The sequence below is a fragment of the Poromitra crassiceps genome (genome assembly GCF_964638095.1).
Source record: "Poromitra crassiceps genome assembly, chromosome: 9".
Classification (NCBI taxonomy): domain Eukaryota; kingdom Metazoa; phylum Chordata; class Actinopteri; order Beryciformes; family Melamphaidae; genus Poromitra; species Poromitra crassiceps.
The window spans coordinates 29,425,389-29,449,905 of record NC_139630.1 but is presented as its reverse complement, the minus strand read 5'-3'; the positions used below and the strand labels follow the sequence as shown (position 1 = coordinate 29,449,905).

Below are 24,517 nucleotides of genomic sequence, written 5' to 3'. Positions count from 1 at the left end.
CAGTGCTCCCCCAGACGAGCAAAATCAAAGAAACAACTGCCGCGGGGAGCAAGCCATTCAAGGAAATGGCGAGGCGATTTTACAGTAATCCATTCCACACTTGTCTTGCCTGAGAGCGGCCGCGCAGGCAGCCGCACACAGAGAGCGGAGAGCGATTTGCAAAATAGATTATAGGTGAAACACACTTTGAAACACCTCAGAAAGGCCAGAATCAACATCTGCCCATCGCCCACGCATTCCCCGGCCCATCTTGACTCGCACAAGGAGCGTCCGCACGCAGGCAAGCAGGCAGGCAGGCACGCAGACAGGCAGGCAGGCAGCAGCAACGCGCTTCTGACACGCCCGCTGTAGAGCCAGGAGGAAGGAGGAGAAGACACACGGAGGGAGGAGTTTGAATGAGAGGGGTGTTTCCTGTTGTTATGGAGGAAATTACTGTTCAAAACTATTGTTTAGAATGTCTGACGGTCTTACTGATGCCAAAAATGAATGGTTAAAGTGACTGTTCTATCGAGTTTCACAAAAAGCCATTTATCTCTGAATAAATTTCCAGACGCTGAAACCATGCTGTACTCAACGGCTAATATCTACATAACTACTAACTCTGCAAACTAACTCTTTTAGACAGAGAAAGCACACATTCTATTAGTTATTTTTAGATGATTGGTGTTCATGAATTCTTAACAGAAAATAATCCTCGGCTCTTGTAAAATGAGCCAGAATCCTCAAAAAAAAAACTGGCACAACTTAACTACAGGATGAAAAAATGGCTGGCACTCAATGTGTTAATATCCACATTTTCCACATCCACAAGTCCAATTCTATCATCTGCTGCATGCCATGCAGTCTGCTTAGAACACTGCATAGCTAAAACGAAGGAATTCAAAGCATGTACTGTGTTATCCTCACTCCTTTATTACCATACAGTATCAGCATTGAGTAGTTGACATTATTAGTAGTAGATACTGTACTGTATGTCCTTAATGTTAATGCAACAAAAATAAATAAATAAAGATTGTTCACAAGTCCCAAATCTTCGAGTCCGAGTCGAGTCTCAAGTCTTTTGAGGACGAATCTCAAGTCATTGTGTGTGCAACTTAAGCGTGACTCGAGTCCAAGTCTCAAGTCTAAGTCCTGATCTCAGTTGTGCAGGTCACACACCTGGGGTGTAGGTCAAGCGGTGGAGATGTGTTTGGTATCTTAGCAGCATTGAGACAGACGGGGAGTTTGTTGTGGATAAGGATGGCTGTCCTTCAGATAACATGCGGAACAATGAGAGAAGGAAAACCTTTCTCACTTGTCTTTCCGCCGTCCTCCTGGAGCATCGCTCTCTTCATTTCTCCCAGGCTTCCTTCACTGGTAAGTTTGACACTAACGCCCATGGCACACCAATCAAACGTTCTCCAACAAACACAGATGTTTGGTTGGTGTGCCATGGCTGTCTGTCCTTGTTTGGAGATGTTTGTTGTTGGAGAATGTTTGATTGGTGTGCCATGCGCTTAAAACAACCCATCTATGCATTATGACATTACCCCACCAGAGGTAATGGACCAGAAGTGTGAAATTATACAGTGCATGTAAAATGACTCATAGACTGCACAGAACAAAGGATTAGGTGTTTGTAGATTTATGGAATATGTTAGAATATGAATGATATTATCAAAGACTGATTGAAGAAGTGTAATATTTGATAGAAATGATAAATGTGTAATGCAATGTGTAGTTCTCATCAGTGTGATCAATGTACACAATTAACAGAAGTTCAAAATGTCGACTAATAGCAGTAAGTAAACGTGCCAGCAAGAGACTTTGCTAATCAAACAGTGCAAAGGCTTTTTAAACAGATTTTATTTTCTATAGCAGTTGGAAGTTCATATGTGTCCTGAAAGAATCGCAAATCATTGATACTAAAATATTGGTGAAAGGAGTCTACCATTTTTAAAACTAAAATTGTTTCTGCATTTAATCGATCTCGATATGAGTCAACTATGCCAGTAATAACGCAGTAATTATACAAGTCGCTAATAAGCAATCTTTTTCAAAACATGATAAAAAACAGTGTAAGCAATAAAATGTATGGCATAAAAGCAAGGTAAGAATCATAAAAGGATAAATTGAAATTTATTGAAAAGGATAAATAAAAAAATAAGACTAGTACGTCTATAAAATTGAGTTTTAAGAAGTTACTGTTAAATCCCTTGTTTGAAATACAGATTTAGCAGCCTATCTCCTCAGGCAGGTTTGTACATCAGTGGGTGCAGATCACCATAACATCGGACATTCTTTAATTAAACATGTTTAATGGCGAGGTATTGGACAAGGTTAAGTCCTTGGTTCCCAGCAGATTGTCCCAGTCTGTTATGGAGACTTGGAATCAGCAATCAGGAAACTCACTCTGGCCTACAAAATGATAAAGTTGAGCCTTGAGAGTCTGTAAGCTCTGACCTCCTACCTACACTATATCATCATTTCTTTCATAACTCATACACCAAATGCACTTTGCGAGTTTGTCTTGGGTTTGCAGTTATTTTGTATAATTATTTTAAAAAATCAACATAGCTTGGCCTACCAGTGTTATTTTTCCAGATGTTTTTTTATTAAGTATGTTGTACTCTATGTATGCATGTCTAACTGGACTCTTTAAATCTAATGAAATAAAAACTACAGCTACAATATTTTTCAACAATCAATTACCGTATAATGAATACTGGGCCAAAACAGAGTTCATATGTTTCACGATGAATTGGTGCTTTGTTTCCCAGCCTCACACACTAGACTATCTTCCAAGTTATACTAATCGCTTTGGATAAAAGAGGTCGGTGGTTTGATTCCCGCCTCCTCCAGTCTGCATGTCGAAGTGTCCTTGGGCAAGATACTGAACCCCAAATTGCTCCTGATGGTGTGCCAGCACCCTGCGTGGTAGCCTGCCGCCATCGGTGTATGAATGGATGAATGTATCTACTGATTGTAAAGCGCTTTGGATAAAAGCACTATATAAATGCAGGCCATTTACCATTTACCATTTTACCAAGTTGATCACAAAGTCTGGCTTGTAAGAAGAGTACTGTGCCATAAAGCAATACATTCGATTTCCTGCCAAATCTGACCCGGTGATAAACAATGTTAAATTGCAAAACAGAGGCATGTAGAGGTGCCAATCCTCTCAACAAAGTTTGTTTACAATAATGACACTGTGTCTAAATGAACTGGGTAGGGTGACCAGATGTCCCACTTTGTGTGGGACTGCATAGCATTTTCAAAAATTATCGCCATTTTTCACCATTTGGTGACATTTTATAGACCAAACAATTAATCGGTCAGTCTAAAATAATCAACAGATTAATCGATAATGGAAAAATATTGTTAGTTGCAGCCCTACTCAGCATTGTTGACGTGTCCCACACGTTAAATGCTACACACATCACATTTAGTCCATACATCTTCTAAGAAAACTGTTCATCTACTTTGATATGACTGATATGACAGATGACTGATATAGCAGATTTGTCTGGTTTAGCAGGTGCACATTGTTTCCCATGTGTGAGTTTGCAGACTGACTTGTTGTTCTCCTTCCTCTCCTCTGTAGCAGGCAGGACAGCTGGCGACAGACATGGGTGAATGGGATCTGCTGGGTCGCCTGCTGGATAAAGTGCAGAGTCACTCCACCGTCATCGGCAAAGTCTGGCTCACCGTGCTGTTCGTCTTCCGCATCCTGGTCCTGTGCGCCGGTGCTGAGAAGGTCTGCTCCTTTCACCGTCTCAAACACACCTCCGTCCTGTACAACCCCTTCTCCCTCCCCACTCCTCAAATACTGATGGATGGTCAAGACCACTTGGTGTAAGGTGACCAGTTTCTGAAATGAAAATCGGGGACATTTCCAGTTCGGCAGTTAATATATCATTAAAATATCCAATATTATCTACGAAAAAAAAAAAAAGGGCCAATTCCGGTTCCACGTATTTTGACCATGGTAACTGTAGGCTTCTCATTGGTGCAGGCCAACTGATAGCCCTCCAAAATACCACATTTAAAGGATGGCTTTGCCGATTATCCACCCATTTTGTATCATTATAATGTCATTAATATAAGCAGATATGCAGTGTTTACCTTCGCTATATGTTTTCCACACGGAGAGCTCCCATTTCATCGTCTCGCAAAAGGAATTGTTGCAAAAGCTTCATAGTTCAATGAAATATTGTATGCTTTAAATCCAAAATGGTTCATGGATTACATTCTAATCTAACAAACCTATCAATTTAAAAGTCAAGCATGTTACCTTCTTCCAAGAACGACTAGCAAGAACGTTCTCCCCAAGAACACAAGAACAAGAATACATTCTTGGTATTGAGGCCAAAACTATTGCACCCAATTCTGCGCAGTGTGATGTCCCCGCCCCTCTGAACTTTTTTAATCTAGCTGCTGCTGGTGCTAGCTTTGTGGACAGTGCGTAGTGTTTATATTTGTATACTGTCAATGCTCTCTAGGTCTGTAAATATGGCACTTTAAAGGAATACGCCACTTTTTCGGGAGTTCAGCTCATTTACTTTACTTTATTGCATTTAGCAGACGCCTTTGTCCAAAGCGACTTACAACATCATCATCATTTGCCATATCGCCCCCAAAACCAAGGTACACCATGCTTTACTGTCACTGTCCGAGCAGTGTACAGTGAGCTACAGTCGTGAAGTTAGTAAGTATCGCCTTAGAATGGAGGCTATGGTACAGCTGTTCAAAATCACCAAAAACACACATCTAACACCGCCAAAAAGCTCTTTGTGCTTCGGGTACTCACCAGGCGATGAAATATTAATCCAAAATGCAGAGAAATTATCATTTTTAAGGTAAATACATAGCCGGAATTACTTTGTAAACATGGCCGCCAGGCATGCGCGGCATACAGCGCATGCGCTGTGTAGAGCGGAAGCGTTCTTTACAGGCAAACAAGGAAGTAACTCGGTGTGGGGATTTACTAACGTTTAGACGAAAATTACGTTTCACGTAACTATAGATTAATATTTGTTTTGCATATTGCTTCATCAGATTCACTTTGTAAATAATCCAAAGTAGTGCAAGTGTCCAAAGTAGATTATTATTGTCTATATGCTTGGAGTTTACTCAATATTATGATTTTTGGTTGAACACAAAACTACTTTGGGAAAAAAAGATGGCGTACCCCCTGCAGTACCTCTGCGGACCCCCTGTTGAAGACCACATTTTATCCTGGGTAATGAAGTAGCCATCAACCTTTTTGGGTGTTCAATAATAAACAACATTGATAGTTCTCTTATAGTTCGAGTACGGAAATCCAGAAAGCTCAGCACCTGACCAGGTAATCGTCGAGTACTTTCAACTCGACACCCTGGCAGGCGTTTGATTTGACGGATGAAGCTCTCAGCGTTTTTAACCTCCTCTCCTAGGTGTGGAGCGACGAGCAATCCGACTTTGTCTGCAACACCAACCAGCCAGGCTGCGAGAACGTCTGCTACGACCTGGCCTTCCCCATCTCCCACGTCCGCTTCTGGGTCCTCCAGATCATCTCTGTGGCCACGCCCACGCTGCTTTACCTGGGCTATGTCCTCCATATCATCCACACTGAGAAGAAGGTGAGTGACTGTGTGGGGCAAGTTCCTCAGGAAATATAATTAGTTACTTATATTACTTATTACTCATTGGAAAAAGTAATAAAATTACATTACTTTTACTTATTACTTGGTATCAAAAGTAATTTGTTTTAGCCCTGTGCTAACGCTGGAGTAATTTGAAGTTACTTGGATTAATTACTGTTTTGGTAATTATAATCCCTTACATTACGAGTTACTGGCAGAAGTAATACAATTACAGTAATGTTACTTTACTTGACTTCTCTTTACTTTACTTTACTTTACCTTACTTGACTTGACTTGACTTTACTGCCCAACTAGGTGTGCCACACGGAACCTTGTAAACCTCTCTTTCTGTTTGGTTTGAATGGTAAAAATGCTTGGTTTGTGGGGCACCCTATACACCCGCAGTGGGAAAAATAGGTTACTGGCAGTGCCCAATTCAGCCTCCCTCTTTTTGAGGCCTATGCGGAAATTGCATTCTTTCAAATGGCCAGTGCGGGTCGCAGTTTGTATAGCACTCCCCAGGAACATGCATTCAACTCTATGGAAAACGAAACACTTTCCAAATTAGTTTATGGTCTGAAAAAACAATTTCAAGTATTTTTCATGCTCTCACGTCCTCCGTTTTCTAAATTATAGCCCCATTTCGAGGAAAATTGACGACAAACATCGGATAATAAGAACAGTAATACTTCCGACTGGTAGAGGCAGCAATGTGCCGCAAGGCATCAGATAACTAGTAATAGTTAAGCAAATGATCAGAAAATAGCATTACTTTATGATATTTGAATAATGTTAGTAGACACACGTAACTATATAGATACCATACATCTAACGTTCATAACATGGCGGACCATTTAACGTTATCTATGCCATTAGATAAAGCCTTAAGCCTTCTCTGTATTCAGACCATTGGATTCAGCCTAGAAACCGGAGTACGTTATAAACAACTAACCAACACTGGGGGTCTGTATGGAAACAGTGTTACTTGAAATGGTTAAAAGTTAAATGAATTTGGTCATTCAGTGCGGTTTTACTGCAATGTAAAGTAAGTAACGTTAGCCGCTAGCATTAGCCAAAGTAGAAGACTACCCATAATGCATTACGGCGATAAGAGAGACAGGGCAAATTCGGATACTCCCCTGGCAGCCGCTAGGGGCAGCTGCCCCCTCTCCCCGTACTTCTGTGTAGAATTAAACTATTCAACCAATTAACGATGAACAGGAAGCGGGAGATTCAAGCCTCATTTCCTGATATCAAATCCCAATCAGCTCGCTTTATCCACATCTATTATACTATCAATGGTTACTGGTCAGATATTGCTTCTACTGTATGAATCCTGTTCAAAATTATTTGACCAAATATTAACATTATTGTACTGTGCTAGGCATTTGCGTATTTTTGTGTTTATTGGTCCCAGGTTAGGGTTTGATGCCACCATTTTTGAAACGACAGAAAGAAGCCAGGGGGGAGATTACTTTTATGATTTTCGAAACATAAATGTGTTTTTAAAGCGATTTTCAGAAAATGCTTAAGAAGTCATAAAAGTGGTCCTCATTTCTGAAAATGATCTTGCTGAACACAAACTTTGCTGTTTCATAAACCTTTGTTAACCGCAGACCTTATTGCATGCATTTAACTGAAATTCCCATGCAAAAAGTCCATTGCATTTTCCCCCTAAGAACCTGGAAGTGCAGGCACTTTTGGTTCAGCTCAGTGGCGTATTTAGCCCGTAGTACGGCGTAGTTTCTTACGTACCTAGTCTACTCTAGTGTACTAAACCTGCACCACTTACTTCACCACAGTGTGATTTTTTTTTAGAGAAAAAGTTTGATCTCATCCTCTTGACTCTTCTTGTCTCGTCTCGTCTCGTCTCGTCTCGTCTTGTCTTAGGTCCGGGAGAAGATGAAGCAGCAGGGGGAGCTGGACGACCAAGCCAATCTCTTCTTTCAGCGGAGTTACAAAATTCCCAAGTACAGCAACAGCCGTGGCAAGGTCCGACTCCGCGGACGCCTTCTCCGCAGTTACGTCCTCCACCTGGTGGCCAAGATCCTGCTGGAAGCGTTGTTCGTCGCGGGTCAGTACTTTCTCTACGGTTTCACCCTCCACACCCGGTACGTCTGCAACCGCTTCCCCTGCCCCCACAAGGTACGATTCAAGAGTTGCTTTAAACAAATATATTTTTTAAATTAAAGACCCCCTAAAGTCTAGCCTTGTTAAAACCATCCGGCTCCATGAACTCACATTCTGTTCGTTTCGTGGATCCGTCTGGACTCAGCGCCGTGCACAGTCATTTCAGTGGGTTGAAGTAGCCAGAACCTTCAGCCAATCAGCGTTGGATTCAGTCAAATCCAAATCCAGTCGGAAGAACGACGAAAAAGTCGTTGCATACTCCTCTTCTTGTTTAATTGTTGTTATTGAGTCTATTTCTGCAATAACAGCACTTATGGCTGTTTTAACTCGACGAATGTTGACGTTACGGAGGCAGCCATTACTGTTTTGCCAGCGGCGTTCCTGATTGGCCGCTTACGATGTCAACTACGAGGCAGGTTCCTGATTGGCTAGCACTTTGTAAAATCTGAAAGCGCCCACCCCAGGGCAGAGGCCAGACGGTCTCGTAAAACGAAACGCAATGTGACCGGATGGTTTACCAGGCTACATAAAATCCTGTTTTAAAATGTGTATCAAATACTCTAGTTTGAATAATAATTTGTGTCTGATGGTTTTTCCCCACAAAAAAAGTTAATTTATCTTAAAATCCTTAAAGTGACTTCCCCTCCCTTCTGCCTCATTAAAAATCCCAAAGCAACCATCTACAAGTTATAGAACTTACAGTAACTAGCCAATCAAAGCACACAAACAAGGGCTCTAACTGCTGAAGACTGGACATGGATTGGCTCCAGTATTTGTGATGTCACGAATTATGTTAATTGAAAATGGCCTTTTCAGTGAGCTCAGAGAAACTTTCCACTTTCATCAGACGATTGTGGAAACAGCCTTCTAGTGTCCAACTGAAGGAACAAGAATAAAAAATGTAGGGGGTCTTTAATTAAAAATGTTATATAGTAAATTTAATTTGATTTAATTTAATTTAAATTTGAATTCATTTTAATAATTTAGGTAGACTGCTTCCTGTCCCGGCCCACCGAGAAATCGGTCTTTATCTGGTTCATGCTGGTGGTAGCGGTGGTCTCGCTGGTCCTCAGCCTGGTGGAGCTGCTGTATCTGTGCGTGAAGGCTGTGAAGGAGTGTCTGGCCAGGAGGCAGGACTACACGGTCACCGCGGTCACTCCGCCGCTGTCGGAAAGGAAGGCCTTTAAGAAGCAGGCGACGCAGAACCACGTCAACCGGGAGCTGGAGCTCCAAGGACGGAAGTTAGCATTGAACCGGGTCGCTAAGAGCGCGTCGGAGGAGGATAACAACATGGGGGAGGTCCAAATCTGAAGCACAGAGGCACTGGTAGAGAGCTTAAGTCACGCCCTCTTCCAGTTTAGGAATATGGACCCAGGGATTTCATCCACCATTCTTTTTTCTATAGACATTTGTAAAATGTGTATACAAAATGTGTTTTACTTTGCTTGTTTGTTTCAAACCAAGCAATTCAGAATTCAGAATATTTTGAATCAACACAGACCATATAACATTTAACTCAGACCAAATATATGTATATGTATGTGTGTGTGTGTATATATATATATATATATATATATATATATATATATATACGGTATATATAGTCTAATCTATATATATAGTCAGTCTAATCTAATATCTAATATTCTAAATCTGGCTTCAAACGGCCAACAGAAAAACAGACAAAACATTTCAGCAGCGAGCTAGAATGTTTCCCCCTCAGAATCTTGGCTTGCATGACGCATGTGGAGAGACACATTCTAATACCAGGTGTAAAATGACATACTGAGAGTTGTCCACATGTGATCGGATCACCCAAATCGCATGTTTATACCAGGTTTAAACAGGGTCCAGGATGCATGTTAATACCAGGTTTAAACAGGGTCCAAGGTGCATGTTAATACCAGGTTTAAACAGGGTCCAGGATGCATGTTCATGTTAATACCAGGTTCAAACAGGGCCTTATATTATCTGTGTGCTTTGGATTGTGGGTGTTTTGGAGTGAGAGGTAGTCAGCTTCTGTAAACAGGTCTTAATCACACGCAAAATGAGCTTGAAATTCTTGAAAGTTTGTGACTTTGAGAAAAACAATCAAAGCCTTGAAAGTATTTGAAAATAGACATAAATAGACATGGGTGATTGAAAGTGCTTGAATGTATATATTTTGTGCAAGAATACAAATTGAAGTTATTTTGATGTGTGTGTGTTTTTTTTACTTGATAGTAAATAGGCTACTGTCCTGCTGTCTGCATGTGTGTCTCCCGCCGTCTACGTCCTTTCACACGCCACCTGCCTGGAGACGATCACGTGTGGCCGTGTGTGATTCAAGTGCATCAAATGATGCAGGTTAAACAGGCCACGATGTCGGGTCCTTGAATTTGAGGGAAGTGGGTCTGGAAAGTGCTTGAAAGGCTTCAATTTGATGTTTCAGAAGGTGTGGGAACCCCAAATGTTGCTTGCAAAGACTGAAAGAGATTATTGTGACATGGGGGGGGGGGGGGGGTAATGGTGTACCTGACAGTTGTAACATTTGTTACAGACCTAGTCACAATGCTACTGATAGATTCTTGCTTATACGCACTCCAGTCATGCCTTTTAAACAATATTTTTATTTCAATAAACATCTCGTGCTCAAGGTACAGACCCTGACAATTTTCTATTTATTTTTTCTGTTTAAGTTCTTTATTGTCATATGCACAGAGAAAATAAGTTGCCCTGAACAATGAACTGAATGAATCGCCAACACTGATGGAGAACATACACATTTTAAATATGAGCTTAAATGATCCTGGTTTTAAAATGGATAATGACAACAAGCCTGTTACACTCCCCTCCCAAGCATTCAAATGGATCCTGGCATCCAGACACACACGGTGATACTGAACACCTGTCAATTATTACACACGCGTCCTTTTAGTCGTGTATTTTCCACCCAACTTTTTCTGCTCATTGCTGACGAGGGCAACGTGATCAGCCAAGCCAGATGTGAGTTACGCAAGAAGACAGTTGTGCTGTGCTGTCCTCACCCACAAAGAACTCCAAGGTCCAACCTCTGTTAGCGATCTGTCCAAGTCACACACAGACCCTTCTGACAGGTGAGCAGGTAAGATGCAGTCATGTCTCTTCTCTTCTCTCCTCACACATACACACATCATTGAATTCATTTGAAGGGGGGGGTGGGGGGCTGTAATTTAGTGCATGTTTACCTATAAAGAACACCAGACAAAATGTATATATATATCTTTTTTTTTTACTTTATTTCTGTCTAAAATTGGTTGGTAACTGTTGAGGTTTTTTTCTTTATGTCTGGTTACTATAATTAATTCCCAGTTAGAAATCACATTGCTTATCATGTTTTATTTTATTCCGTTTTGCTGACAAATAGCATTGTACAGTATGAAAAAGCGCTCACTGCATTTGAGAATGAGAGAGAACTATAAATCGATTGTGCTATGAAAGATTTTACACGAAGCCCCCCCCCCCTCTTTTTTGCCTTTATTCCCCTAGGGAAGGCTATTTTCTGTTGTTTTATCACAATAAATAGCAATCTAATTGTAGCTATGGCTTATTGGTATAATACCTCAGTGTCTCTGTTCCAAAACTCTGATTAATGATTCTTTTTGGGAAAATATTGACTGGCTCTGAATATGATGTTATGAAGTTATTACCTCATTAATTTCTATTATACAGAACATGTCCTCCTGCGACAGGTTATTGACTGAATACTAAGTGGTTGGCAGTTAATAGGTGTGCCTCTCATTCTCCCTCCTGCCGATGTGAATCCTTGCTACTTGCGGTACATCCTTACTACTACTTATTAACATGTTAATACAGTATGTGTAGAAAACGCCCTCTCATACGACTGACTGATGAGGACATACGCATCAGAACACCCACGGGCTGGATTCGAACCGGCGACCTATAAATAAGCGATTTAGTCTGTTCGGTGGCTGTGTTGTTCGACTGCTAAGTACTTGATCGGCTGCCTTACCTCAGCCTGTTTGCCCCAATAAAACTTGAAAGACATCTCCGTGATTCTGACCAATCACCTGTGGTGAGTTGCAATTCAAATAATCCAGCACATAAGTAAGTGGTAGCTAAAACTTCGCTACAGTATGTGATAACCCCTAACTGTATATCCAAATAATGTCGCGTTCAGTTTTTTCCGTAAATACAAGCTGCGGACTGAACCCGGGTCTCCGCGGTGGTATGCGAGGGTTTTTACCTCGACCTCTACGATATTTGGGACATGGAATGCAGAAGTGTGCCTAATTTTTACTTGCTGTTAACACTATTCATTTCCCTCCATGTTTCTCCTATCACAGAGCAATAACTAACAGCCATGGGAGACTGGGGGTTCCTGTCATCCTTGCTGGACAAGGTCCAGTCTCACTCCACGGTCATCGGCAAGATCTGGATGAGCGTCCTCTTCCTGTTCCGCATCATGGTCCTGGGCGCGGGGGCGGAGAACGTGTGGGGGGACGAGCAGTCGGGCTTCGTCTGCAACACGCTGCAGCCCGGTTGTGAGAACGTCTGCTACGACTGGACCTTCCCCATCTCCCACATTCGCTTCTGGGTCCTCCAGATCATCTTCATCTCCACGCCAACGCTGGTCTACCTGGGCCACGTCATGCACGTGGTCCACAAGGAGAACAAGCTGCGCGAGAAGCTGGCCAGCCCCGGGGGCACGCGCACGCTCAAGCTGCCCAAGTACACCGACGAGACGGGCAAGGTAGGCATTGAGACTTTTTAACACAGCATAAGGTTGCACTGCTGTTGGCTCTCTATTAGTATTACGACTCGAAATTGAGCGCGCTCCTTTGTAGCGTCCCTCGCTGCCTCGCCGGCCGAACTGGCAGCGCTCATTTCTACCGCGCCTCGTTCGTTTGCCCTTGAGGTCTCGCCCGCGGCGCTGCCGCAGCTTGGCCACTGCGTAACCTCGCCCGAAGCTCGGCCGCTGAACGGCCTCCGTTGAGTTCGGGTTACGACCAATTTGCCCAAAACACACCTCTGAATAATTCTGCTACATAAGCCATCCCATTTGAGCTTTGCGCAGCGCGCAAGAGGCATTTTACGAGTCAAGAATAGCAGACTACTTGCGCTCGCCTCCAATTGCACTAACGCTCGGCACCAATTGCCACACCACTGCGACGAAATGCGGACAATATGGGCTTTTGTCTCTTGAGCTGCTGTAACGAGTCAATTTCCCAATCCAATGTGTTGGATTAATAAAGTCTATCTTATCATTATCTTATCTTGTCTTGTCTTATCTTATCTTAAGGTGACGATCAAGGGGAGCCTGCTGGGCAGCTACATGACCCAACTGGTCGTGAAGATCCTGATCGAGGCAGGCTTCATCGTGGGGCAGTACTACCTGTACGGCTTCGTCATGTCTCCCATGTTCCCCTGCTCCAGGAAGCCCTGTCCCTTCACCGTGGAGTGCTACATGTCTCGTCCCACCGAGAAGACCATCTTCATCATCTTCATGCTGGCCGTGGCCTGCGTGTCTCTGCTGCTCAACTTCATGGAGGTCTTCTACCTGATCTGCACCAGGCTGATGTGTCGCTCCAAGCGCCGCGCTCGCAACCCCACGTCGGCCGAGAACCCGGCCAGCCTGTCTAGCGCCCCCCGGTGGCAGAGTGGCGATGATACCCTCAGGCAGAACAAGATGAACTTGGAGCTTGAGGGCAGCCAGAGCGTCGGCGGCAGCCTGGACGGAGCCAAGGAGGAGAAACGGCTCCTCAACGGCCATTAGAGACCACACATTTAGAGACCACACGTTACGATGGGACGTTTAGTGAAGGCTGCACATCTCTCCCTAATGTGAGAATGTGCTACTTGCTGTGAACGGTTCGCAACGCCATTCTATATTTTTCAGTTTTCTTTTTTTCCCCTTTTTTAAGTCCCTGGAAACCAAATTCAGAGATGAGAGAAATGAGTTGCTGAAAACGTGTAAAAGGTATTGGCACCATCATCAAGTAGCCTACTGTGGGGGTTGGACCATTTTATCGGTTTTTCACCATTTCTATGATCGAGATTTTTGGGGCGGGCCTGAGAGGTATCATGATGATGCAATGGAGAGACTTGGTGTGGTATTCGGACGTTGATTTATTATTATTATTATTGTTTTTTTTATTGTTTTCATTTAAAATAGAGATCTGTCATTTGGAGGCTTTGTAATATGGACGTTGTATTTATATTCGTATGACAGAATAGAGTTGTGTTGTGAAAGAGAGCGAGCAGAATTCTGTCTGTGCGAGCTCTATTGTTGACTGTTCATTAAGTTAAGTTATTACAATGCCCACATTACTCCTCTGGGAGCTTGATGAGTATTGGATGGTAAGTGATGATGACTACTGCTGTTTCTACTGTATTATGTTGGTACTATGTTGCCTTGGAGAAATAAAGTTTATTGGAGAAAAACACTGTTTCCTGGGTACAGTATATGCAAGTGATTTATAGATGTAATGGCAGGCATTCGATGACACTTTTCACACACCCAAAACACTTAATGGCCTAAGAACATGATTTGGTAAAAGCTGTATGCTTGGTATCACTTCAGAATAAGGAGTGGTCTATCTCCCACTGTAAAGGAGCTTATTATAAAATACAATATTGATAAGATAACCGATTCACTAATAATTTACGTGAGGTAGTATATGAGTGATGCTATTTGAAATGGATAGACAGAATGCAAGCAAAAGGCAGACATATCATGAGGGTAAATTATATATTTAATCATTATTTCTGATTTGGTGTTCATTTCATTCGATACTCATTTTAAAGATGTACCTATTCACAGTTGGTTGACATCACCTTAAAAGGTGTGCAAAGCCTTTTTCTTTTTGCTTTGTGTAGATAACTGACAAATCTCAACAAACATATACAGTATATATATGATTTAACGCTGAAATAATACATCAATCTGAATTAAGATAAAGCTCAAAGTTAATAAATGGTATTAGCGGGGGTTTTCCTGGCTCAGAATGGGGCCTTTGGGGGGTGAGTGTCGTGCGTACATTTGACTTTTGGTTTAGTGTTAAGTTCTTTGCACACACAGTCTGTTTTTTTTTTTGCATATGCGTCAACAGATGGGTCAAACAGCTCGCAAAAGGCAGAAAATCGAACCTGTGCCCAAAACTTTAATGACGGACGAAAGTTTCGGAGTCAGTGTGTAAACACAAGTGACACCACATGAGGTCATATTTATTTTAAAACGTGCAACGATTTCAGACGAAAAATAACGTCTTGGTGTGCAAAAGCGTTATCCTGAACACAAATATATCAGGCATTGTCACAAATTATGGAGCGTGTGTTTTTACAGCACCCCAAGAAAGGAGGCATTTGAAGGTACGAATGTGGGACATTAACTTTGAAATTTTCTCAAATGTCAAATGACAGTAAACATGCTTGACTTTGGTTGTTCGGGTTGTCCTGCCCCCCCAAAGGCCGGGGGGTGGCTAAAGCCTCTATGGGGGGGCGGCCCAAAAATGTGTCTATGATTCCATATCTTATATTTCCTTTCCCCACCCTTGGCAGATCAAAGATGTATGGTCGTTTGAATGGCTGTGATCAGAAAACCGTGATGACCAAATGCAGGCAAAAGAATCCTGCTTGTTGTTGCACTGAGTAATCATTAACCTGGACTATCATCATGACACGCAGGCCTCAGCCCAAAAATCACCCACTTCACATTTATCATTTCCCAATGTCATGACAACGTGACAGCTCATACAATGTCATGACAACGTGACAGCTCATACAATTGTGCAATTCCAGCAAATCTACAGTTCAAGGTGCCAGACAGGTTTAGCTCTGCAGCTAGCAGGCTCTCTCTCCGTCACTCAGCTGCTGCGCTGCATCGTGTGCTGTCTGGAAACTGGCCTTTTAAATTTTAACGGTAAGATCCTTTTTCTTTGTTTTCCTTTTTCGCCACATGTTTAGCATAATTATAACATGTGGTTATCTGTGAATTAGCTTTTATACACAAGCTTCAGTTTCACAAAATAATTTTTTGTTAAGATCCATATTTTGTTATCTCAATCACAAAGGTATATCAAGTTGTTGGATTCGATTTATCAATATGAATAATCAATTTAGTATGAAGATATAATATATCTAAATGTTAGAGTATGTGTGCATAGCCGGAGAACAGACCAATATTGCATACAACCTGCTATTCGGGCTGTTACATTGTCCATAATGGAAGGAACTGCTCCTGGCTGTGCTTTGGAGGTAGAGCAGCCTTGATTGGGTGAAAAAAGGCAAAAGACACATTTCGCGGCCACCATGGACAGAGAGAGGGGGGGGGGGTGTAATAGAGAGGGAGAGAGTGTGTGTGTGTGTGTGTGTGTGTGTGTGTGTGCGTGCGTGCGTGCGTGCGTGCGTGCGTGTGTGTACGTGGCTGCCGTATAGACCGTGCATGGGTTGTGGTGTGCATGTGACAAAAGACAAGCACATGCCCTGTCCAATAAAGACGAGCATGTCCTTGTAAAGAAAAAAAAATCAACGAAAAACTATAACTGTATATCCATATTTTCTTGCAATTCCAAACACTTGACCATGCTTCCTACAACAAATAAATACTACCACAATTGTTCTAAATATTAGTTGAGAACTATTATTATTATTATTATTATTATTATTACCTTTATTATTATTATTATTATTATTATTATTATTATTATTATTACTTATATTATATAGTATATCACTAAATTGTTTTTTTCCTATGTCACAGACAAACATCTGCTGAAAATAAATCCCTGTGCTATCATTATATCCAGAAATACATATAAGATTATGTGAGATAATTCTGCGTTACACAACTGACTTTATAGCTGGCTCATCTTTGCTGTGAGAACATTCTATAGATTAGAGTTTTACAGTGTTCCCGAGCCACTCGTGATCTTGCCTCAAAAACAAATCTCACAACAATAACAACCAAATATGAATACAAATCAATAATGAGATTTTTCAGAAAAGCAGTAATTGATGCTCTCCCCCCATTGTCATATAACTTACATTCGTTTAACACCGCATCCTGCTATTGCTAAATGCCATTCATGTAGCAGTTGTATCACTTTTCTTTGCTTTCCCCATATCAGATCAGGAGCCATGGGCGAGTGGGGTTTTCTGTCTTCTCTGTTGGACAAGGTCCAGTCTCACTCCACGGTCATCGGGAAGGTCTGGCTCACCGTGCTCTTTATCTTCAGGATCATGGTCCTCGGAGCTGGAGCAGAGAAGGTCAGTCTGGTCTGGTCTTCTACAGCGTTTCTCTGTTGAATAGTTCCATTAATTTCCTGTGACAAAGCTTGTAGAGGGCTTTCAGGTGATGTAACTCCCTCTGGTGGCCGTATCGGGGGCCCTCAGCTCAAGGCGACAGTGAACAACTGACAGTGTTGCTAAGTACTGGGCTCAGCAGAATTCATTTACTGTGCTGTTTTTCACATTTCACAACAAGTAGCCTAGAACAGCCGTGATTCTCCACATGGGGTCCGGCCGGGGACCACCAGGGATCCTTGAGGGGGTTCCAGGGGGTCCCCAGCAAATTGATTAATTGTTAAACTTGAACATTATTTCATTTACAAGATATTAACACCAAGAAAATGGAGACGAATGAACGAATTAGATCATAGTTTGTCTGTTATCGCTCTACCTCCAATACAGAGTCATGGAATTCTGGACAAATAATATATGACAATAAAAAATATTCTCAGATTTAGGCCTGAGAGACAATGTGTGGCTCTAATGTGAACTAAATGAGGGGTCCATGATGTGAAAAGCTTGAGAGAGAACGGCCTGGATCTGATCAATGTGATCTTGGTGGTCCTCAGAGGAGTTTTTGTTGAGTAAATTAAACAAATAGACCTACATGTTTACTTTAAGTTTACAACACTCAGAATGCTATACTGCGCCTACTCAGGGCATCAAAGAAGTTATCTTGGTTGCGTCGGTATAGAAGACAAATTTGAAAGGATGGCAGTGAAAAAATAAATAAATAATTAAATAAATATATATATATATATGGGTTAGGGTTTAGTTTTGAGCAGGAAAATCCTTCTTTCAAGATCTGTGTGTCTTTGATGAGGATTAACGTTATCAATGCCACAGAATCTAAGTGCAGTTGCCGGATGCTTCCTGAAAATGTCTGGCTGCAGGAGATGTACAGTAGGACCACCTCTGTATATGGAGCTTCTGTGCTCATTGATTCTGGTCCTGAGTCAGCGGTTGGTTTTGCCTTTGAAGGCCACAAAGACACGAAAGAAGGTACATTACATTAGTGGAGCGAACAATCTTTTTCAGGTATCTCTGCCTGTTAATTTTTTTTTTTGCCTGGTTGTTATTTAGCCATTATTCGAGATTGCATTATTCACATAAAGCCACTTCTCCAATAGACCTCCATGATGGTGCCAACTGTGCCGCATGTGACGCACCTGAGAAGCCACTGAGCTGAGATGTTGACTTTATGATGTTAAGTTCTCATCTAAGCCTTACAGGTGTTACATGTTGACTTTACTATGGAACATTATGATGTTAAGTTCTCATCTAAGCCTTACAGGTGTTACATGTTGACTTTACTATGGAACATTATGATGTTAAGTTCTCATCTAAGCCTTACAGGTGTTAGATGTTGACTTTACTATGGAACATTATGATGTTAAGTTCTCATCTAAGCCTTACAGGTGTTAGATGTTGACTTTACTATGGAACATTATGATGTTAAGTTCTCATCTAAGCCTTACAGGTGTTAGATGTTGACTTTACTATGCAACATTATGATGTTAAGTTCTCATCTAAGCCTTACAGGTGTTACATGTTGACTTTACGATGCAACATTATGATGTTAAGTTCTCATCTAAACCTTACAGGTGTTACATGTTGACTTTACTATGCAACATTATGATGTTAAGTTCTCATCTAAGCCTTACAGGTGTTACATGTTGACTTTACTATGCAACATTATGATGTTAAGTTCTCATCTAAGCCTTACAGGTGTTACATGTTGACTTTACGATGCAACATTATGATGTTAAGTTCTCATCTAAACCTTACAGGTGTGGGGTGATGAACAGTCCAACATGATTTGCAACACCAAGCAGCCCGGTTGCAAGAACGTCTGCTACGATCAAGCCTTCCCCATCTCGCATATCCGTTTCTGGGTCCTCCAGATCATCTTTGTCTCGACGCCCACGCTGGTCTACCTCGCTCATGTCCTCCACGTCATCCACAAAGAGAACAAGCTGAGGGGATCCATGCAGACGCACTCTGGGAGCCAACTGTCCAAGCTTCCCAAGTACTCTGACGATAAAGGCCACGTCAAGATCAAAGGCAACCTGTTGGGGAGCTACATGGCCACCATCTTCTCCAGGATCGTTCTGGAGGTAGCGTTCATCATCGGGCAGTATTACCTGTACGGCTTCATCCTGGACCCGCAGATCGTGTGCACCCGCGCCCCATGTCCCTTCACCGTGGAGTGCTACATGTCCAGACCCACCGAGAAGACCATCTTCATCATCTTCATGCTGGTTGTGGCCTGCGTCTCTCTGCTGCTCAACGTGGTGGAGATCTTCTATCTGACATGTACTAGCTTCTCCGGCAGAAGGTCCAAAACGGCGCCAATGGCTGCTCTGGCCATGCACCCCGGTCTCAATGGTGACAGTCTGATGCAGAATGAGAAGCTCAGCCTCCATGCTGCTAGTCACAGCACAGCCTGAGGTACGCATAGCTCCAGCTCCATGAATAATTCAAAAGCCACGTGTTTAACAAACAAATATGAGCACAATAAACAGTGTTGGGGGAGTTACTCAGGAAGTGTAATTAGTTACTTAGTCCTCTTCTCAAAAGTAATTAAATTACTTTACTTATTGCTTAGTATCAAAAGTAATTTTACTCATTATTACATTACTATATTACTCCCCCCCTTTAAAACAAAAGTGATGTAGCCTACAACCTGTTTAGCTAGCTCCTTTTAGAACTGAATCCACTTTATTGGGACAATCATTTACATGAGTCAACAATCAGCCAAACTGCATACTTCGTATATAGACAATAATGCCGTAACTTGAAGTTACTTGGATTAGTAACTGTAATCTACTGTAATCACTGTTTTGGAAATTGTAATCCCTTACACTACTAGTTCCTGGGAAAGTACTAAAGTTGCAGTAAGTTACAGTAACTAAGTTACTGTCCAACACTGCTAATGAATGGGGCTAAATCCAGGGAAATGCCATTCCGTGTTCAGTGACTTCACTTCACAGTTTGATCTTAAAAGACATTTCTGAAAGTGATGGAAATTGAGAGACTTTCGTTTTCACAACTACAGTAAGAGAGCACAAGAGCTCCCTAAACTCAGTCAGAGTCCGTAGTTAATATCTTAGTCTTCTGTTTAAGTTATACATGTAGATATTATTCATCCTTTTCCCTTGTTTTATGTTTGCTTATAATATAATATGATATATATAATATCCCGTCTGTCTAAGATTTAGAGATATATAGAGCATACTTCCCTTGGTGGGAAAAAGTGAGAAGATACTGTTGCTATTCGACATTGTTCGTTCATTTTAAATTCACTTTCATTGAATTCTTGATTTATGTAATCTCATAGGAATTTACATTGACTATTATAGCGTTTTTTGTGTGTGCTGGAAGCATCTTCACTCTGTTGTGAACAACTCACAATGCATTCTAATATAATTGTCCTTGTCTTTGGCATGCATGACTTTAAAAGCTGTAAATATTTTAGGTTTAAAATTATTTATGTTTTTTTGTACCTTGTGTTTGTGATTTCTGTAAAAATGTATGATTTGTTGATATGTTGATACAAAAATTGTTTGGAGTTTTAATCCAAATCATGCCTTACTGTCATTATTTTTGTTTCACTGTCACCATCATCATTGTCCTCATCTTCATCATTATCATCAGTTAGCACTTCATGCTTCCTTGATATCACTGAAAATAGATTTACCCTAAATCACTGGTTGTTATAGAGATATATTAGGTCTGCACACTGTAGCTCCATATTGATTATTTATTTTCCATCCACAATGTAAAATATTACAAATAACTACAGAAAAACCATCCACATGTGTGTTTACTGCGGTGGTTGAATCACCGATCGTGTCTGCCTGGGCTGGGCTAGCAGCTAAATGCTAACTACTGTATGCTGAATGGGGAGAACGGGAGGATTTACCCTGACAAAGCCCCCATCCAGCTACCCAAGCGTCTATTAGTCAGGCAGCTTAGCGCTAGATTTTAACTGGATGTGGACGTTCCTGACAAAAGCACACTTTTTTTTGTACTTACTCAGAATTCCGCCGCCGATCCATTTTTGATAGGATCCACTTCCTGCAAAAATATTATGCCGGCCATCTTTGATTTTTAAGTTGGCCGCAATGTAAAAACCTGTATCTACCAATATCTCAGCTTCTAAGCCACTTAGGATCACAATTCCAATGTCTAAACATACATTTTCAAGGTCAAGGAATACAACTATACCATTTACAAATGCATTAAGACTTTAATTTAACATAAATAATAAATTGTGCATACAAATCGAAAAAAATAACAAAACTGAATACTGTTAATGTGTGTTGTGTTGTGTTGTTGTGTTGTGTTCAAAAAAGAAAGGTCCAATACTCTTTTGGCAAAAAATTCAAAGCCTTTATTTAGATGGCTATTTCATGAAATTAATTCCATGGCTATGAAATCTTTAAAAACATAGCTGGTGCAGGTTACAATGGTAGCTGGGACGTAACCCAGGTGTAGCAGGACAAACAGCCTCAGCCCACAGTTTCCCCTACTAAATACAAGATGATTACAAACACCTGAGCAGAAAGCCAGCGCCCACAGGATCCCAGGTGGGAATCTAACCCAGGACCTTCTAGCTATGAGGCAACTGCGCTACCACTGTGCCACCGTGCACGTACTTATCATCACATCAATGCCATCAAGGTCAAGGTCAAGGTTATCTTTATTATCCCCGAAGGGCAATTTGTGGTAGGCTACAGCCAGCAGTAACATCAACATCAACAATCAAACAAATCATCAAACAACAGAAATAAACAGGGCAAAAGTTACATAGGCTACATCTGTTTAAAAAGCCAATAGCAACAGGAACTTATGAGTTTTTAGATGTATTGGTCCTGCATCTTGGCACACTGTATGTACGGCCAATCCCCCGTCTCACCATCAACACACCTGTCTGTCAATCACTCTGACCTATATTCTCTTAGGTGTCCGCAATACATATTAAAGGGCAGCAGGGGGAGATCCTCTTATGGTTCTCAAATTCATTTGATATTAGACCCAAGTAAATAAATCAAATTAATTAGGCAAATGATTCACACCCAATAGAATAATTAATCCTAATCATCCAATAATAATAATACAATTATTCAATTAAAGATAAATTGGAAACTAAAATGTGCAAATAAACAAACAAACAAACTTCAGACTTGCTTTACACATTGAAATATCTATAGATATTTATTCAATTGGATAATTCACTTCTCCAATTTGAGTGAATTCATGTCTCCTGCCTTTAGGGAACTCAATGGACATAACCAAAAGAACTGCTGTGTTCAACTCACAGTCTTCAAGTTTGACGGGAGCCAACAAAGCATGGAAATTGGCAGGAGTACGTTTCAAACCACTTGTTAAATGCAGCACAGCAGTAAGACAATCAGAGGCATTTCAGCCTGCGGCTTTCCTCAGCGTTAGAAAGTCACAGAGGGTGTAACTCCATGGCACCAGGGACCTAAACGCACCCAGCTGGCACCAGGGACCTAAACACACCCAGCTGGCACAAAGCAATCTAAATCAACATCATTAAACATTGTGTACATAAACATATAAGTCAATATGAGACAATGGAGACAGCACACATGACATGATGCTGTGAAGCTCTTTGAGACATGCTAAGTTGTGATAAGGGGCTAAACAAAACTGAACTGAACATGATCACAGCATCCCGAAATCAACTTCAATATATACAAACTTCCCCATGAACAAAACTATGGTTAAAAAAAATGTTCAGTTAGAAAAATCTATTCCTAAAACAAAGATAACAACCAAAATATAGGAATGCCAGTAATCATTAAAATAATAGAAACAAAGCAGACGAGCCAAACAGCGACCCGCCTCGTTCTTGACATCGTAACCGGCCAATCAGGAACGCCACTAACAAAACAATAATGGCCGCCTCCTTGCCTGTCCGCCTCGAGGAGTAATGTCAACGTTTAAATAGCCATAAAGTGTAGATATTGCAGAAATAGACTCAATAACAATTAAACAAGTACAGGAGTATGGAACCGCGGAGTTTCTCGGCGGAAAATGTGTTTTTGCCTTTCTCTCGAGTGTATTTGGGTTTGACTCGATCCAACGCTGATTGGCTGAAGGATTTGTCTGTCAAGGCAAGTACACCCGCCCAACTTCCGCACAATGCAGACACTGGTAAAAGCTTGAGGCCAGATGGAAAGGAAGAACGAAATGAAATGCGAGTTCACGTGACCCACTGGTTTACCAGTGGTTCCTCGTTCAAGCCCCTGTGATGTTCAATTTGTAATAAGTACGCACAAAGTATATGAACAAACTATAATATGGTTAGAAAAATATAATCATAATGCAAAAATAGCAATCAAAAATATACTAATGGTAATAATTATTACAAAAATAATAGACAAAAATCATCTGATCTGATCATACAAAACCTCCATCAGAGAAAAATGCAATTACACAAAACCACAAGAAATAGAACCAATGGAGACAGCACACATGACATGATGGTGTGAAGCCCCTTTGAGACGTGCTAAGTTGTGATAAGGGGCTAAACAAAACTGAACTGAACATGATCACAGGACCCCGAAATCAACTTCAATATATACAAACTTCCCCATGAACAAAACTATGGTTAAAAAAAAATTCAGTTAGAAAAATCTATTCATAAGGCAAAAATAACAATCAAAAATATAGGGATGCCAGTAATTATTAAAATTATAGAAACAAATGTTATGTATCATACAAAAAGTCGTTGGGGGGAAAAAATGCAAATAGCCTACAACCACAAGAGAAAGTAGTTTCTTGTTGGTTTGCTTGTTTTTTAGTGACCAAAGCGGCTCATAGGGTCACGGCCCTTCTGGCTTTGCCCTAATGCCACATCACCAGTCTGTCACTACAGGCCATATATACAGTAACATGCTATTAGGCAAATACAAATACAAATAATAATACAAATAATAATAATAATAATAATAATAATAATAATAATAATAATAATAATAATAATAATAATAATAAGTTTTTAGATGTATTGGTCCTGCATCTTGGCACACTGTATGTACGGCCAATCCCCCGTCTCACCATCAACACACCTGTCTGTCAATCACTCTGACCTATATTCTCTTAGGTGTCCGCAATACATATTAAAGGGCAGCAGGGGGAGATCCTCTTAATAATAATAATAATAATAATAATAATAATAATAATAATAATAATAATAATAATAATAATAATAGTACTCATAGAAGAAAAAAAGACAAGAATAATTCCTCGTTCAAGCCCCTGTGATGTTCAATTTGTAATAAGTACGCACAAAGTATATGAACAAACTATAATATGGTTAGAAAAATATAATCATAATGCAAAAATAGCAATCAAAAATATACTAATGGTAATAATTATTACAAAAATAATAGACAAAAATCATCTGATCTGATCATACAAAACCTCCATCAGAGAAAAATGCAATTACACAAAACCACAAGAAATAGAACCAATGGAGACAG

The 24,517-nt window shown here is 40.9% G+C and overlaps 3 protein-coding genes across 3 annotated transcripts; all 3 read left to right on the top strand.

Moving 5' to 3' along the window:
* Positions 1-3,607: 3,607 nt before the first annotated feature.
* gja11 (gap junction protein, alpha 11) lies at positions 3,608-9,044 on the top strand (the record flags this gene model as incomplete). The annotated part of the gene is made up of 4 exons (XM_083642927.1): positions 3,608-3,736; positions 5,415-5,600; positions 7,494-7,748; positions 8,721-9,044. 4 exons carry the CDS (start codon positions 3,608-3,610, stop codon positions 9,042-9,044), a joined length of 894 nt encoding a protein of 297 aa, XP_083499053.1.
* A 3,031-nt stretch (positions 9,045-12,075) lies between these two features.
* LOC310782538 (gap junction Cx32.2 protein-like) lies at positions 12,076-13,488 on the top strand (the record flags this gene model as incomplete). Its single annotated transcript, XM_083643212.1, has 2 exons — positions 12,076-12,465; positions 13,015-13,488. 2 exons carry the CDS (start codon positions 12,076-12,078, stop codon positions 13,486-13,488), a joined length of 864 nt encoding a protein of 287 aa, XP_083499338.1.
* Positions 13,489-16,850: 3,362 nt separating this feature from the next.
* Positions 16,851-19,450, top strand: LOC310782540 (gap junction Cx32.2 protein-like; the record flags this gene model as incomplete). The annotated part of the gene is made up of 2 exons (XM_083643214.1): positions 16,851-16,979; positions 18,791-19,450. 2 exons carry the CDS (start codon positions 16,851-16,853, stop codon positions 19,448-19,450), a joined length of 789 nt encoding a protein of 262 aa, XP_083499340.1.
* Between the last annotated feature and the right edge of the window lie 5,067 nt (positions 19,451-24,517).